Source organism: Plodia interpunctella, chromosome 15, assembly GCF_027563975.2.
Source record: "Plodia interpunctella isolate USDA-ARS_2022_Savannah chromosome 15, ilPloInte3.2, whole genome shotgun sequence".
Lineage (NCBI taxonomy): Eukaryota > Metazoa > Arthropoda > Insecta > Lepidoptera > Pyralidae > Plodia > Plodia interpunctella.
In genome coordinates this window covers 4,686,714-4,702,686 of record NC_071308.1, presented here as the reverse complement: position 1 = coordinate 4,702,686, position 15,973 = coordinate 4,686,714, and the positions used below count along the sequence as shown (strand labels likewise).

At 36.7% G+C, this 15,973-nt stretch overlaps 2 protein-coding genes across 13 annotated transcripts in view; one reads left to right on the top strand and one right to left on the bottom strand.

Moving 5' to 3' along the window:
* Positions 1-14,020, top strand: part of LOC128675719 (unconventional myosin-IXa-like) — a 27,978-nt gene extending 13,958 nt beyond the window's left edge. For all 12 annotated transcript variants that reach the window (XM_053755290.1, XM_053755286.1, XM_053755291.1 and 9 more), the window contains 20 exons: positions 461-650; positions 1,778-1,866; positions 2,612-2,683; positions 2,926-3,027; positions 3,341-3,512; positions 3,702-3,799; positions 4,117-4,235; positions 5,345-5,510; positions 5,848-6,081; positions 6,176-6,429; positions 6,870-7,027; positions 7,405-7,674; positions 7,809-7,970; positions 8,242-8,334; positions 8,520-8,657; positions 9,025-9,207; positions 9,444-9,559; positions 9,757-9,898; positions 10,123-10,307; positions 10,617-14,020. In XM_053755290.1, the coding sequence (XP_053611265.1) occupies positions 461-650; positions 1,778-1,866; positions 2,612-2,683; positions 2,926-3,027; positions 3,341-3,512; positions 3,702-3,799; positions 4,117-4,235; positions 5,345-5,510; positions 5,848-6,081; positions 6,176-6,429; positions 6,870-7,027; positions 7,405-7,674; positions 7,809-7,970; positions 8,242-8,334; positions 8,520-8,657; positions 9,025-9,207; positions 9,444-9,559; positions 9,757-9,898; positions 10,123-10,307; positions 10,617-10,761 (3,088 nt within the window). In that variant the 3' untranslated portion in view covers positions 10,762-14,020. The remainder of the gene's footprint in view (positions 1-460; positions 651-1,777; positions 1,867-2,611; positions 2,684-2,925; positions 3,028-3,340; positions 3,513-3,701; positions 3,800-4,116; positions 4,236-5,344; positions 5,511-5,847; positions 6,082-6,175; positions 6,430-6,869; positions 7,028-7,404; positions 7,675-7,808; positions 7,971-8,241; positions 8,335-8,519; positions 8,658-9,024; positions 9,208-9,443; positions 9,560-9,756; positions 9,899-10,122; positions 10,308-10,616) is intronic.
* LOC128675720 (uncharacterized protein) lies at positions 14,017-15,973 on the bottom strand. The gene is made up of 2 exons (XM_053755294.1): positions 14,762-15,973; positions 14,017-14,566 (listed from the first exon to the last, which is right to left on the bottom strand). Exons 1-2 carry the CDS (start codon positions 15,817-15,819, stop codon positions 14,047-14,049), a joined length of 1,578 nt encoding a protein of 525 aa, XP_053611269.1. The 5' UTR covers positions 15,820-15,973; the 3' UTR covers positions 14,017-14,046.

Sequence of the window (15,973 nt, the reverse complement as noted above, 5' to 3'; positions counted from 1 at the left end):
GGTTGACAGTTTATGCGGCTTGAATAAAATCTAACGCCAGTGTTAGCCATAATATACTCTGTAAGGAAGAAAAAAGAACATCATAACTTTATTTGTTTCTCTCGTTTCCGCATGTTGCTTATTGGGCACGGCCGTGACGACTCGTATCCTGGGGTCAGTGTTAAAAATTAAAGAAATATTACAAACTTGAAGATTCTACTGTGATTTTACGACCGCCCACCTAACACACGAAACTTCTTAAATCAGCAATGAGTACAAATTTAAAGTGGATGCATTTTTGAGATACTACATCGTTTAGAATTATTGTTACTTTGTTCTCTTGTTTTGTGAATTGTATTTAACTTTTTCCTTCTGTCTTGGCCTATTAATAGAGCAAACCAGTAATATTTTTAGTACTTTAAAAAATAACATCAAATTAAGTTTAGTTATAAAGTACACAATTACTATTTTCAATTAATAGACAATGGCTGGTGGCTCGCGTGGAAGCGGCTACGAAAGTTCAAGCGTGGTTTCGCGGCAATCGCGTGCGCAGATGGTACTTGAAGCTAAAGAAAGGCATTGTGGGCTTCCAAGCCGCCGCCAAAGGCTATTTACTCCGAAAAACTTTACCTGCCCTTCGGAGACCGCGCAGAATACTCGACAAAAACGACGTAAGTAAACTTGTTTGACCCACTAATGACTTGATTGGTGTAAATAATTGGCAAATGATTGTCGTCTAAATTCACGGTATTATTTCCATGTAAATGCATATATGGAAAATATATATATTCGCATGCGAACCTACATCACTGGAATTTATAATAACACTATAGCGGAGACTCGATGAGATACGAAAATAGTTTTAGGGTCTATTTCACCACTATCAGAAAGTGGTGAAATAGACCCTGAAACTATTTTCGTATCTCATCGACATATCATATGGTAATCTAATATATAACTAACGAATGGATGAAACTGTCTAATGTGAATGAATGGCCAGTTAGCCTTATCCAACACTTGTGAAACACAATTTTTAACTCTATCTGTCGATATGTTACATTAGGCTATCAGATGTTTTATCAGCAAGCGGTAATATACTGATATAACAGTCACGGGTCCACTAAAGTGTTAAGCGGGCTCCAGACTTATAGCCGCAAACACCGCGCTCTATTTATCTTTCTATCAAAATAATAAATAATTTATTTCCAATATTCACATCCTTGCTCGATTCACGCCATTAATCTGTTATGTGCATATATTTTTACTATCACATAGTAAATTAATGGTTGCTGATGTCTTCAATAACTTTTTACATAAAACTTTTGTAGGGTCGCTACAAACATGAAATGTTTTTCTTTCGATTACTAATAAATCACATATGAAATCTCAATCACTAGCATTAAACTCATCGTATGTGTTATGATCCTATTTGTTGATTAAAATATTTCAGTTTTTAGAATGAGAATGATACAATGTTGTAAGCTCCCGAAAATAACTAGTAAAGTCCTTGTCACTAATAGCTACGTATGGACGCACTTTCATTTGTGGCGTAATGATAATAAGAAATAAAAGTGAATATTTTTTCACATGGTGAGGGACAAAAGTTATTAGCACTCTGTCCCATTTCTTTTAGTATATATAATGAAGCCTATGAAATAATGAAGCCTAATATATAATGAAGTTCTCGTTGTATACATATATAAGTCACGACATATCAGAATATGCGTCCGTACAATTTGTCATGAACGTGTGACAGAACACACATGTATATACGGAGTGTGCGTGTTTGTGTTGACAGCATGACAATAAGGCGGGCGACGAGCACGAAGACGATACCAACCGCGCGCCAAGCCTCGAAGAGCTCAAGAACATTATAGATACGCAACTGTAAGTATACAATATAGGTACAGTTTAATGAGATTCGTACAGTTGTACCTCGGCCTTGCTAAAGCGAAACAGCAGCGTTCATAATGCAGCCAGGGTGTCACAAAATATGAAACATCCTGATACTGTGTCGGTGTTAATAAATTTTATTTCCGACTGAACCAACGCTACGCCAGTGCTGATTCAAATTTTGTAGATCTTTGGAGGAGCTTAATGGCGCAGTGGTTAGCGCGCTCGGCCTGCGATAGTGGTGATTAAGTCACTCTCACAATGGTCGCTCATTGGTTGGATGACCAAAAATGTATTGTAAATGTAAAATATTGTATTTTTATTCAAAAACGGCTGATTCATTGTTTAATATAGCAGACTCATCGTATTTTCATTACTTATTTGTTAAGGAACGATCAACGTAGCTTATAATCGACTACAAAACTACGAAAACCTAATTATACTTATTATGGTAACAGAATAGAAATAGAGAACCTAATGGTAACAGAATAGAAATATAGAACCTAAATTGTACAACAAATATTCATTTGATGATTTTCGGAAGTGATCTTAATTGAACATTTTACGAACATGCATAGTTCAAACATGACTTTGTCGAATTTAATGTACTATTTAGTAGTAATAAACAGTAGTAAGTTATTGACTGCGCGCGTGTAGTTGCCGTGTTTCTATGAATATGTAGGTCGGGCGTTGGTTTACGATTTCACGTAGCAAATCTCTCATGCAGCATTTATTTTAGGGATATGCTCATCAACCGAGGAGTGGAGAACATGAGACAGTTGAGAGCTACACAATCATTACCCATAGCCAGGTATTGTTTTATTTGAATTCACAATAATAATGTTCTGTATTTGAATATGTACTTTTGTACATTTTATTTACATGTGAAAAGTATTCTTTAAATATGTATTGGTAAACCTATAAGGGCTTAGCTGCGATATCTCAGTCGCTTTCATTCTAAATTTTTGTAATATTATTCTTTTTTTGTTATAGGTTAGTACGTAGCTTAGTACCTGTTGATTGTCCAGTTATTTATTAATTATTTTCTTGCAGTTTGGAAAAGAAGCGAGACACATTTGTTCCTCCTGCAGCGGCGTTCGAAAACAAAAACGTAACCAACGCACAGGTCACAGATATCACGGCCGTTAACAAAAGGTACTTTATATATTATAATCTCCTCCTCCTCTAGGTAGCCTAAGTTGCATATACTGCTTAGGGTATGTAAATAAGATTTTGAATGATTAATAGACATTTTTTGAGCTTGGTCCTGGCACTTTCGACGTCATCTTTGTTTCCCACCACGCATTATTGAGATCAAACGCACTGAAATCATTGATTAAAAAAATATTACTCACATGTTTCAGTGGTCGAAATAATACATTCATATATAAATAAATCCGAGTAATTGATAAAAATAGTTTTTATACAGTCTAAATTTATTAATTTTAATTTGACCATTATTTTGCAGTAAAATCCAAAAAGAGGAAAGAAAGAAGAAAAAAGAAGTGAAATCTTTCTTAGACATCGGGCGATGGAACGCTGAAGGCGTGGCCGTCCCCAACAAGATCACTCCTGCCGACCTCGCGGATGAGCTGCTGTGGCTGCGGTTGGACCAGAACATATTGGCCAGCAAGACGAAAGTAAGTAGTAATTAAAAATAAAAATGGTCGTCAATATCTGGCCAGCAAGAAAAAAAATTGCTATTACTCTTTTTTTTCACGAAAATATAATAGAAGAAAATAGTCATCATGGTCATCAGGTGATTGCGTAGATTGGAAAATGGAAATTGAAAGAGGAAGAACTTAGTAAGTTTTTGATTTTTGTTTCAGACAAATGACAAGAATATCGAATTAGTAGATGTAACGGAAAGGATAAATAACTGTAGTTCGGGAGACAGCTCGGACACAAATAAAAGTACAGGGTCAAGGTAAGTGTCAATTTGTATATTATTAAATATATAACCTTGGATGTGGATCTTTATAATGGTATAAATTTGACGTGAAATGCATAACTTTAATGCTTTGACTTTTAAGGATTAGAACAGCCTTGACAGTTGATAGGCAATGACAAAATCCCCAAAGTGTGACGATAACTCGCTAAAGTTATCGTCACACTTTGTAAAATCAGTCGAATCTTAAAATTTCATGTTTATGATACGCGAACCCTTGAAATGTAATTGTTAACATGAGAGGATGAGAGAGAAAGTGTCAGGCCGCATGATAAAGCGTGCGGTGTGATGCGCAGACGCAGCTCGCCGCAGGTGTACCAGCGCAGCCTGTCCAGCACCACGCTGCAGCCGCCCGCGCTGCTCAGTCTGCCGCCCGTGCGCCGCGACCCCCGACCCGACCACAAGGCACAACCAGGTTCGTACGGGACGACATGTGCTACATTTATGTCGTCAGTCGACACAAAGATCATAATCATATCGTCTGTCATTATCATTATTCTTTATATATGTTACGGCTAACCCCGGGATGTGGCTACATCTAGTTTTAGCCGTTATCATCCCGGCTAGACCTAGGTGCGGAGTGGAGGAGAACACGTAGGATAGCGGATCCTGGGCTCCGACGATCTATGGCGGAGGAAACTATGAAAACGCCCAGATGAAAGAAAGAAATATAGAGGTTTGTACGTCGGGAATCTTGAAATTTGGGAATTTTGCTGTTCCAAAAGAATGATGATCATCCATCGCCATATTATCACAAAATTTTAGGTTTAAAATATGTATGTGATTGTTCACGTCGTACACAAATGAAGGAAACAATAAATACACGAAACTCACTTTCAAATTCATCATATCATGACTAAAGCAAACATAATAATATTATACTCTTTCATGGAAAATAAAAATGCTAATCCGCTGATAGTACCTTCACAATAAAATAATGATTATTCTTTTAAAATATATTTGCTATTGCAGCAACAAACAAAACAATATTTGTTTTAAAATCATTAGTTAATTAATTTGTTTACTTCATCAATGACTTCTAAATTATTTATTCCTATCCTATGTAAAGTAGTCAAGTCTGGTATTTGAAATGCTCAAGACGTGTTTTACTAAAGTATTCTCTCAGTGACGTGTTTGAATTAGGCAAAATGTGTAGGATGTCGATATCCCCAATTCTGAGTATGAAGACTGAACGGCAACGTACGTGTAACTGTGTCTCTGTAGTGTATTTAGTAGGTGTTTTTATATTATTGCTGATGATGGGATACCTTACTCTGTGTGTTAAGATCGTGTTCTATTACTACGGTAAGATAGCATTAATCGACCTACATATTCAAGTTTTATATGTGGTATAACTGTGTGCGTCCCTAACATTCTTGCCACTCTCTAGCTTGAATAGCTCTATGAAAGTTTATATAATGTTATCCCCATTTTTGAGATAATTAAATTAGAATTTTTATTTATTTTATATCATAGTCAAATGATAAAAAAGAGCTGACAAAATAATTTATATGTTTTCTTCAGTGGTGTCGACGGGCGTGCGCCTGCGGCCAGCGGAGACGTGTCCGCCGCCCGCGCCGCCCGCGCGCGCCTCGCGCCGCCCGCCGCGCCTCGCTCTGGACGCTCTGGACGCTCTGGACGCTGCCGTGTCTGTGGCCGACCATAGAGACGGCAAGAGACACCCTGCTAGGTAACTTGCCAGCTTATATGATCACTCTCATTCAAGATGATTGCTTGGGTTGACAAGTATTGAAATATAATAATATAAATTATGTATTATATAAATTAAATATATATTATATAAATTAACTATGTTATAGTTGTCACTGTAAAATGTCTCTATTGTTTTGATAAATTTGAAGATTTTATAAGGATTGAATAATCTTATACTTGCAAAGGTTGTCCTTTACATTAACTTTATGTCTGTTTTAAATACCTAAGTCCGCCCGCATCTTCCCTATTATTGCTACCATCAGATGAAAGAAATATATTTTTAAAAATTTTAAAAAATGATTGTTTTCCACCAGAACATCATCAGAGTTGATGGCGCCACTACTAGAAACGTCATCTGTATCGGCGCCGATATCGGACGCGGCGTGCGGCGCGGGGCTGCAGCGGTCGGGTAGGGGCCCGGCGCCGGCGCTGCGCCGCCGCAACTCCGACCCCGCGCCCGCCCCCGCCGAGCCCCGCGCGCCCGACCCCAGGTCCACTGACTTCATCGGGACCACTACTAATGGACTCTTCCGTATCGCTGGACACAGGTACAGCCATTTGTCACACACATAGGCTGCGGTGACTACTTGCTCAACATTAATTTTCCAAATGACAATTACAATGGCACAATATTATCATCAGGTTTCGCAAAGGCACGCGGTTCTCTAAAGACGACAAATGCGTGTACTGCCACGAGGCGATCGACGCCTTCATCACACAAGGGCAGCGCTGCATCGACTGCAAACAGTTATACCACACCAAGTGCATTCAGAACAAGGGCGTCATCACCATGCCTTGCACCAGTCCGGTCGTGGCCAACGCCAAGACTCGCCCGAGGAACAGGAAGAGGATTATCATGAAGGAGCCCTATAACATGCTGGGGGATCAGGCCAAAGGTAATTTTAAAAAATAACTAACAGTAGGAATTATTCGTTTTTGTTTGTTAATTATTTTTCTAGACCCAGAAGCAGTGTAATTATATTAAAATGCATATAACCTATTTTAATTCAAGATTTTAAATAACTACGCAACGCCAGTGCTAATTTTAATTTTGCATGAGATTTTTCGGCGGTCGCACGCTGTGCGCGTTATTACGTCACTGGGGAAGTTTTTTAAAACATCGATGCGTGATTTTTAACAGTCTAGCTATTGACAGCTGAGAAAGAACCGGCAAAATGCTGAGATGAGAGAGAGGGATTTATTTCTGGTATAGTCAGAAAAATAAGTCGAGAAGAAAAATAGAAAAGAACCTAGTCTCCGACGACCTATGGCGGCGGAAGAAACTGGGAAAACGCGCAGATGAAAGTCGTAAAAATAAAATACTTTAATTTGCTAGGTTCAGTAACGTCGAACTTCAACCTAACCGGCACCTCGGAGTTCATGGACCGCACGGACAAAATCATATCGGACGCGACTGAGCTGCAGGCGATGCAGAACTTTATCACTAAGAAGATCTATCAGATGGGGCTGTCTGATAACGAGAAACAGTCCGAGGTAGGCTTTGTTTTACAAAACAAATCTATAATCGATATTTTTATAGCGCATAAAGACGACAACACAACAAAATAATACAACAATATATTACCCATATTATACATGGACCCATGGCGGGCTTATTTCTAAGCTATTTTCTTCCAACTCATTTAAGGGAAATGTTTATCTTATTTTTCTCAGCATTGCTCAACCAAATATTTGGCTTCAGTTTCCGCCAATTTTAGGAAGTTAACAAGCGGATGCTGCTCGCTATCTTTTTGATGTCGTCTTTCCATCTCAAGGTCTTCTCGCTGGACATTTTCTGCCTATATTAGATGGGTATATTCTGATTAACTCTCGATTGATTGCAAACGGTTTTACTTAATGTGTTATTTCAGGTCGACAGGGTATTCAAGCACGCACTAAGCGAGTTCAAAGACAACCTCGTGGCTACATACAGCGTGGTCGAAACAAGGGGCTCTGCGCTCAAATACAAAGACCTTATCGGCAACTTCCTTCACGTGATGGAAACTGTTTGCGCTCGTGAGGGATCCACGCTGTCTATCACGATGGGGGTCAATGCCTTTAGGGGCTTTATGGACGAGTTCATGAGCCAGCATGAGACCGATAAAGCTAGAACGAAGAGGAAAAAAGACAAAAAGAGAAAGGTTTGTTGAATTTGCTTTTAGTAAATCCTGTGTCTTGGGGATTATATTCGTAAGTTAGCAGTGTGATAATATTGTTTGTTGCTTCAGAGTTAATTGTGAAAAATCTTTTTGTTAACACTAACGTAATTTTGCAGGTGGACGACCCCATACAATACAAGGGCCATATATTCATCCTATCGATGATCAACATCCCGACGGAGTGTGAGATCTGCAAGACATTCTTCATGTGGCCGATAGAGCGATCGCTCATCTGCCAGTGCTGCAAACTGGCCTCGCACAAGAAGTGCTACATGAAGGTTAGTTTTATACAAATACAGAGGTTGCGGCGCCACAGAGCCATAACCTATTTTCTCCTGAGCTCAAAAGTTCTGCTGAGCGCGACTTTGTCCACCTTTTTCGCGATAAAAGTTAACCTACTTATTTACTCCTGAAGTCTCTTTGTGCCAAATTTTATCAAAATTTGTCCAATAGTTAATATATTACAAAAATAATTAGAAACAAAATAGTAACTGTTCGTTTGAAGTCTTTGGATCTCTATAATTCATTGATTGATATATTTGTAAACAGGTGAACACGCAATGTCGGAAGGACTCTGCAGCGATAGTTGGCGTTCTCGACGTGAGCGGGCGGGAGCAGTACGGGGTCGTCACCAGAGGACTGGTAAGACATCTTCCAAACAGTTTTATTGAAAACAACGGTTCTTTACTCTTATCCTCCTTAAATCAGAGCTATTGTGTGATTAATATAATTTTTTGTATGAAGATAGATGTTGGAGAGTGACGTGGGCTGCTTTTTTCTGGGTTAAATCCACGGGAAACAAGCAGTAAAAAATATTTGCATTTCAGGTGTTCGGTGTGCCGCTGTGCGAGTTGCCGACCGGCGACAGCAACATTCCCATAGTGGTGGACAGACTCATCACCACCATTGAGATGACGGGCCTCTACAACGAGGGGCTCTACCGAAAAAGTGGACTCAGTTCAAAGGTAAGTTTATTTTCTACAAACTTTTAATTACACCAGTTTCAATGTTTGTCAGTAATCATATTTTGCAAGATAACTTTCAAACCTACTTTCGAATGTTTTCAGTCTCCATGACAATGCATTATTATGACATGCTTGATTGGATGGTGCATATAGAATCGGCTCCGAATGAGAGAACTCCTCAAACGTATACTGCACGGACATTTGTTTTCACGCGTTGAATGCAACAAGATCTCTTTGACGATAAAAGCTTTGGCAAAAATTAAAAAATATACTTGTTACATGTTATAAAGTAAATATTAGTGACTAGCGAGGCCGTGTGAAATGTTCATGAATCAAATAAGTAATTATCAATATTTATTGTATATAGGTTCGCGAACTCCGACGTCTACTAGACGAGCGGCCGGAAGAGGGCGTGGAGCGGTTAGACACGTACGCGGTCCACGTGCGGGCGTCGGTACTGAAGGGCTTCTTCAGGGACTTGCCTGAGCCCTTGCTCACCTTTGACCTTTACGACGACTTCATCCTCGCCGCCGACATCACTGATCCACAGGTTTGGGCCATATATATTTTTATTTTTGCGGAGTTTGCTATAAACGTAACTTTTTTTTCGGCCAAACTACTATAACTATCAAGACTGCATTGCCTTGCCGGTTACATTAATTATCCAATTTTCAGCGCAGATCTTTTTGTTTAATTTTTTGAAATGCCAAAAGCCTTTGCCAACCAAAATACAGCTAACTTAACTTTGAAATGAAATTTTACAGTTTTATATATCATTTATTTCAGGAAAGGGTATCAAGCATATTCACGATACTAAAAAAGCTGCCGAAGCCGAACTTTGATTTGGTAGAGAGGTTGATATTCCACCTGGCCAGAGTAGCACTACGAGAAAGTCACAATAGGTAAGTACTCTTTTTGAAATGTTATTAATTTTAGCATCTTGTATAATAAAAATCCCTTGCCTGGTAAGGAACATCAGGGACATGTCGTTTCATTATCTGTATCTGCTCACAAAATTTGTGTGGTGTAAAAAATACCCATAATAAAGCTGAAGTTTTGTATGTTAATGACAGTTCTTATTTTAAAATTGTGATTCCAGGATGGGTCCGAACGCGCTGGCGATCGTGTTCGCGCCCTGCATCCTGCGCACGCGCAAGGTGCAGCCGGCGCAGGACTCGCTGCACGACATCAACAAGCAGACCACCTGTCTCGAGACCATTCTGCAGGACAAGATGCGCACTGTGAGTATATGTTATACTGCGAGCCGCCGCTCTTGTTGCAGATTATAATGCTACTTCGCTGTCACAAACGATTTTATTATTGTTAGGAATCGATGTGAATCAAATTTTTTTGGTTGATCACAAATATACTTCAAACCCGATTTCAACCTTAACCTACATATTTTTCACCACTGTTCACATCCAAATTTTACCAAAACTTACTAAAATGATGAGTTGTGCGACAGGTGCGCGGAATGCTGGCGGACATCGCAACGCTGGAGGACGCGTACTACACCGCCACAGACAGACTGAGCACGCAGCGCTCCACCTCCGCCTCCTCGCGGCCCGACGACCAGATCCTGGTGGGCCACATCCACGAGATACAGAAGGAGAAGGCCATCCTCACCTCGCATCTGCCCACGCTCATCAGGTAGGCACACTACCACACGTGTTCTACTACAGTGAAAAATATATTGACCTTTTAGTTTATTTGATTTATTTAGGACAATCGATTGTATAGGAGGTTAACTATCAAAAAATGGAAGGAGATAAGTTCTTTCCGAGTCGATATGGCAAACAAAATTATATAGTTATTGACAAATAAGTCGCGACAGCAACCGCTTAGTAAATACGACTGAATAATTGTTGTATATTTCGATACAGTCAATGTTTTGTTTAAACAGTGGTTTAAGAGAAATAAATAAAATAAATATAGGTAATAAAACAGATTTGTGTGTAGGGCGACGTCGGACGACGACCTGCTGTCGACGACGGACCACGACGGCGAGTTCGGCAGCTCCGACGACCTCAGCACCGCCGCCTCGCTGCGCTCCCAGCGGCTGCTGCACCGCCAGCTGTCCTCCGACGACCCCATCATGGTCTAGTCTGGGTAACGGCAGCCATACAACTGGTGCCAGTGATCAGGGTTGTCACTAAATTCGAAAAATGTGATACTTCGTTATTATTGTCCAAGCCCTTGATTTCGCTCTCGTTGCGTTATATGAGGCAATGAGAGCTGGTAGGCGCTCTCAATTTTTTTCCTGTACTTTTCACCTCACGGAGGCGTTTGAAATTCGAAACTTCACAAACATTTAGGTGGGAAAATCATAAAAGCATTGATCTTTTTTTTATTTTTACAAAACAAGAAAGAGAAACGCGTATTAGAAAAATACAAGAAGAAACAGGACAGATGGTGTATACTCAAATATTTAATTACTTCGATCTATATTATAGTATATATATTCTTACGAAACCAGTTCTTTTGACGTCATTTTAAAGAGTGATTGTATTGTCTGAAAATTTTCTCAAGAAGTGGATGAGGATTAGTTGCAATACATTCCCAAAGATAAATGAGATTATTGAATAAAAATCTTTATCTAAATGTTATTATGATTGCCAAGATAAGTATAACAAACCAAATTAATCTGGTTGCTGTGTAAAAATGTTGTATTTGAGATTATAATCAGGTGGAAAACACATTAAAAAAATTAAAGCATGTGACGTGCGAGCATCCCTTTGTAATTTATTTTTTCTTTTATGTATTGGGATGGACGTGTAATGTGACTTGATCTTAGTTTTATTACATACCACAAAATTACTGTTTCAAAACTTCTTGCCATTTGTGCTAGAGACATTTAGAATCGAATTAGTAATAAACTGGTATTTTTGGCCAATGTAAGAGCGATGTATGTTGTTATGAGGCATAGATCTATTAGTGTAGAGCGACGACCTCAGGTCGCCGCCGAGCCATGGATAACTTGTACTTAACTTTTAGCGATGAGCTTATTGCGTAGAGTACTGAGTACGCCCCAACCGGTACCTTCGACCGCGTCTGTGACCTCTACACAGACGCGAATATATATTTCTTATTCGTATGTTAATATATAATAAAAAATCATCTACCCACTGACATACTATTTTATGATATATTTTCATTGTAAATATGTAAATCTTAAATGTTTTAATTGTAGTATATTTTTTCTACTGAATTAGTTTCATCAAATTATATTCTTACTGCTAACATTATTTAATTTTTCTTTTAACTACGCCAAATTTAGAATTAGTGTCAAATTGTGATTATATTGGTCTGTTTACCTAATAAATAATTGGTATATTTAAGTGTCCTAAAAATTTCGTTTAGAGATGCAAATCAAAGATCAAATTACAGATAAAAGGCCAAATTAGAACATTCTGAAAATAAGATTTGTTGTAACAGATAATTATAATATCCATTTCGGAAATTTTATTTTTTGTTTTTGAAGTGTAATAAATCAGTAGAAGCTATCATAATTTTACAATACTTGAAGAATCTTTTCCGCCATGTCGTTGCTTCCACTGTGAAAAGAGTCCTTTCTAATGTGACATTACATTTCTCATCAAACTTGTTCAGTTTTCCTAGCACCCTACCTGTCACAATTTTAGTTATTTCTAGTGATAAAGTTTACTTCCCTCAAATGATGTTTGTCTAATAGATGTGAACTACATAAATTAAACCATTTTGAATAATATAATTTGAAGTTGTCTAAATATTAATAGTATTCTTCAACATAATAAAAAGTCAATTTTTAGTTCACCAATATTCCCGTTACATTAACTTCATATGATTCACTATTTTTGTATTCCAAAAGACTGTCTACTGTTAAGCTATTGAATTTATCTTTATATAAGTCACAAATGTTTTTACCTGCTCTATATTAGTTTGTAACTATTCAAACAACGAATTATCTCTGTGAAATCAATTTATGATTTGAACTTGTTACTAAGAACGCTTGTATGAGATATTTATAGCTCAATTTTTGTAAGTTAACTATGTAGGTTTAATTTTATTTCAGCAATATATGTTTTTGTTTTTTATATTGGTTAGTATGTTTATTATAATTCATTGACACTTCCTTGACCACAAGCCACCACTTCTTTTTAATATTTATTTTAATTCAAACTTGAGTTTATAATTGGTAAAATTTCCTTTTAGATGTGCCTATATGTTGTTATATCGTGTACATACAATCCCGTTATCCTGTTCGCTGGGGTTGTGCCGCAGTAATCTACTGTATTTCTGTGCCTTCGACTAGTTTGCTTTCAGCAGTCCATGTCTACGAATGTTCAACTGTTTCTCGACTGTTGTTGTTTACATAATTATAGTGTTCTTATAATAATCTCGTACTGTTAACGCGTACTCCGCTTGAAACATTATTTTACGTAGTTATAAAATTAGTTACTTAAATACAGGTCTAGTATCACTAATTCGAAGGCTCCATGTTAACAAGTTTCTATAAGTTATTAAGTAAATTGAATGTGCAATGTGGCTACATGTAGCACTAAACACTAGAAGTGTATGTAGATAGTGTCGTTCCACGTGAGAATTATGTAAATATTACTAGTTAAAATTAGGAAGGTACTATTTTAAATTCTTTTTGTAATTTTTAATTTATCAAAGTGCCTATTTAGACATCTGTTATAATTTCTTGTAAATTTGATTTAATTCACACTAGGTGCCTATGTATTTGGACTATTAAAATTTTATCAAAGTTTGTTTTTATTTGATATGCATAAAATGTTTTTTACAAGCCCAGATCTGTTATCATAATAATGTTGATTTTTGCAAGGATGTTGGCAAAATCGATTTATATGACAATTCTTAATATTAAAGTTATTACTGAATATTTTTTTAAAGGCACTTTACATTTACATAGTTGAAACTTTTAGCTTGGTGTCAACTTTCCAACAGCCACAAAAGGATTACAAAACTACATTTTGTATTTATCTTTTTAATAGATATTTCAAATTTCTGTAGGTTACCATGATTTTATGGTAGTGCATGACAAGGTTATAAATATAGAACTGATGTTGTGGAAGTTTTACTTGATATTATTCGATATTTCTATAGACATGCTTACTGTGTTTACTGAATCTATTCTATAGTTGTATTTATCCTAAGGACCAATACTATGCTGTTTACAAATTGACATTTTATATTCCTGTATGTTATTTGACTGTGACGTTAAATTAATGATCTTGTATTATATGACATGTATATTGTTCGTATTATTTTTAGGACCCTATTATATCATTACAATGAAATGTAACCAAAACATTCTACTGTATACAGAAATATAAAAGAAAAATAAATAATTGCTGTGTAAATTTGATGGTTTTATTTTGAATGGATATTACTTTGAATTATTCAAGTTCTGAATGAAACATCCAATAGGAACTGCAGACCAATCAAAAGCAACTGATGATAAAACCCAACTTCCTTGTGCATTTATGGGATTAAATATGTCTTCATTGTTTTTACATTCAACATCATTAAATTCATCTTCTACTTCCATAGAACAATGACCAGCTTCCATATTGCTACATTTTAAGTCTTCAACGGTGTAAATTTTTGCTGGTGCACTTGGGAGTTTTTCAGGTGATGAAATCATATTGGCCAACTTGCACACTTTATCTTTCACTGGGTTCGGCAAATGTGGTTCAACTAAATTTAAAAGATCTGCCACAAAACAAGTCAGAAATGGATTGTAGGATGATATAATAGATTGTACAAAGTTAATATTAGTCAAGGCACTAGGAGCAGACTTCAGAAGATCTAGCAATAGGCCATTTAACCTATCATTTGGAAACCAATGATGATATAAAGATATTAACTCTTTTCTTTTTCTGGACTGCATGTCTTTTGTATTTATCCTGTAAAAAATAAGTATGACTATCAAATCTGATGAGTATTCAGAAAATTATGGAACACACTGCACATAAAGAAAACGCAAAACCTGTTGCCTAATTGTAATCAAAGTGTAGAATTCCACATCACCTGATTAAGCATTTTCTGAGTATGAGAAATGGAAAAATAAAAAAAAAAATAAAATGAAAAAATAATCTTACCTATTCATCTTATTAATAAACTCCTTAGACTTTTTTAAGGCCTTAAGTATTTCTGCTAGCCAAAGTGCTGATAAAAGACACTTTTCTTTGTCTTCTCCATTTTGTGTTATATGGACCAATTCTAGTATAAACTCGAAAATCAAGTCATTTGAATGAAGAAATGTCAACAAGAGTTCAAAACATTGAATATAGTCTGCACTCAATATTTTCTTGCGAGGGAAATCATGTTCATTCAAGTAATGTAATAGTTCTAAGGAAAGAAACAAGGAATCTTCTCCCAATAAGACCTTTGTAACTTGAGTTGCTTTGTTTTTACCTTGCAAAAGATTTTTACATTGTCCGTTCAATGCATTTACTAAGGACATAATAGAAATAGTTTTCAAATTTGATAAATCAATTTGATCTCCAAATAAATCTCTGGTGTCATTAACTATAGATTCTCTCATAGTAACATCTGATATATCAGACAACTTTTTGATTTTAGAGTGCATACATATACTAAGAGATAAACAAAAATTTAGTAATGCTATAATTTTAGTTGTGTCTCCATTCCCATCTCCCAAAGTATATGCAGATGTTGTGTAATCCTGTATACATTCTCTATATTTATCCCAATAATTTTCCTGAAGCCATTTTAAACAAATAGCTGCTGCTTCTCTCAGTAAATCTATGGATGGTAAATTATTGCTGTGGGCAGTGTCATGTCTCATATCTATGATCCAGTCGGGAACTCCTAATTGTTTTGCTGCATTATATAAACTTGACCCTTTAGCAGTTTGTGTATCTAACATGTGATTAACAAAACGCATTATGGCTGATGAGTACGCCAGACGTATGAATTGATCTTTTGTAATATCATCACAAATTTTCTGATCATGGGAACTTACTTCCAATAAAGTCAAAGTTGATTCTATGCCTGATGGAAGCGAAGGGCACCTCGCTTTCCAAATTAGCAACATGTTAAGAGCCTCTTGTTGGTTATTCTCATTGTAAATTTTACTGTACACTTCAAGCCATTCCTTGCTGTCGTACCATGGTACCACGTTGTAATCAGTCATTTTAAGAATGTAAGAGAAAAATCAGGCCTAATTAATGCATGAAGATACAAAACAAATTGTATTAATTAGGTGTTTCGCCCGCCGTCTTTCTATTCAAATTAGGTTATGTTTGGACTTTAGTTCATCTTTAGTTTGAGCAATTTTTAAACGATAT

Bases quoted from the DNA above. Each gene is read 5' to 3' on its own strand.
- LOC128675720 (XM_053755294.1), bottom strand. From the start codon at position 15,819: ATGACTGATTACAACGTGGTACCATGGTACGACAGCAAGGAATGGCTT. The intron at 14,567-14,761 runs GTAAGATTATTT...TATTTTTTACAG, and splicing joins TTTATTAATAAGATGAATAG to GATAAATACAAAAGACATGC.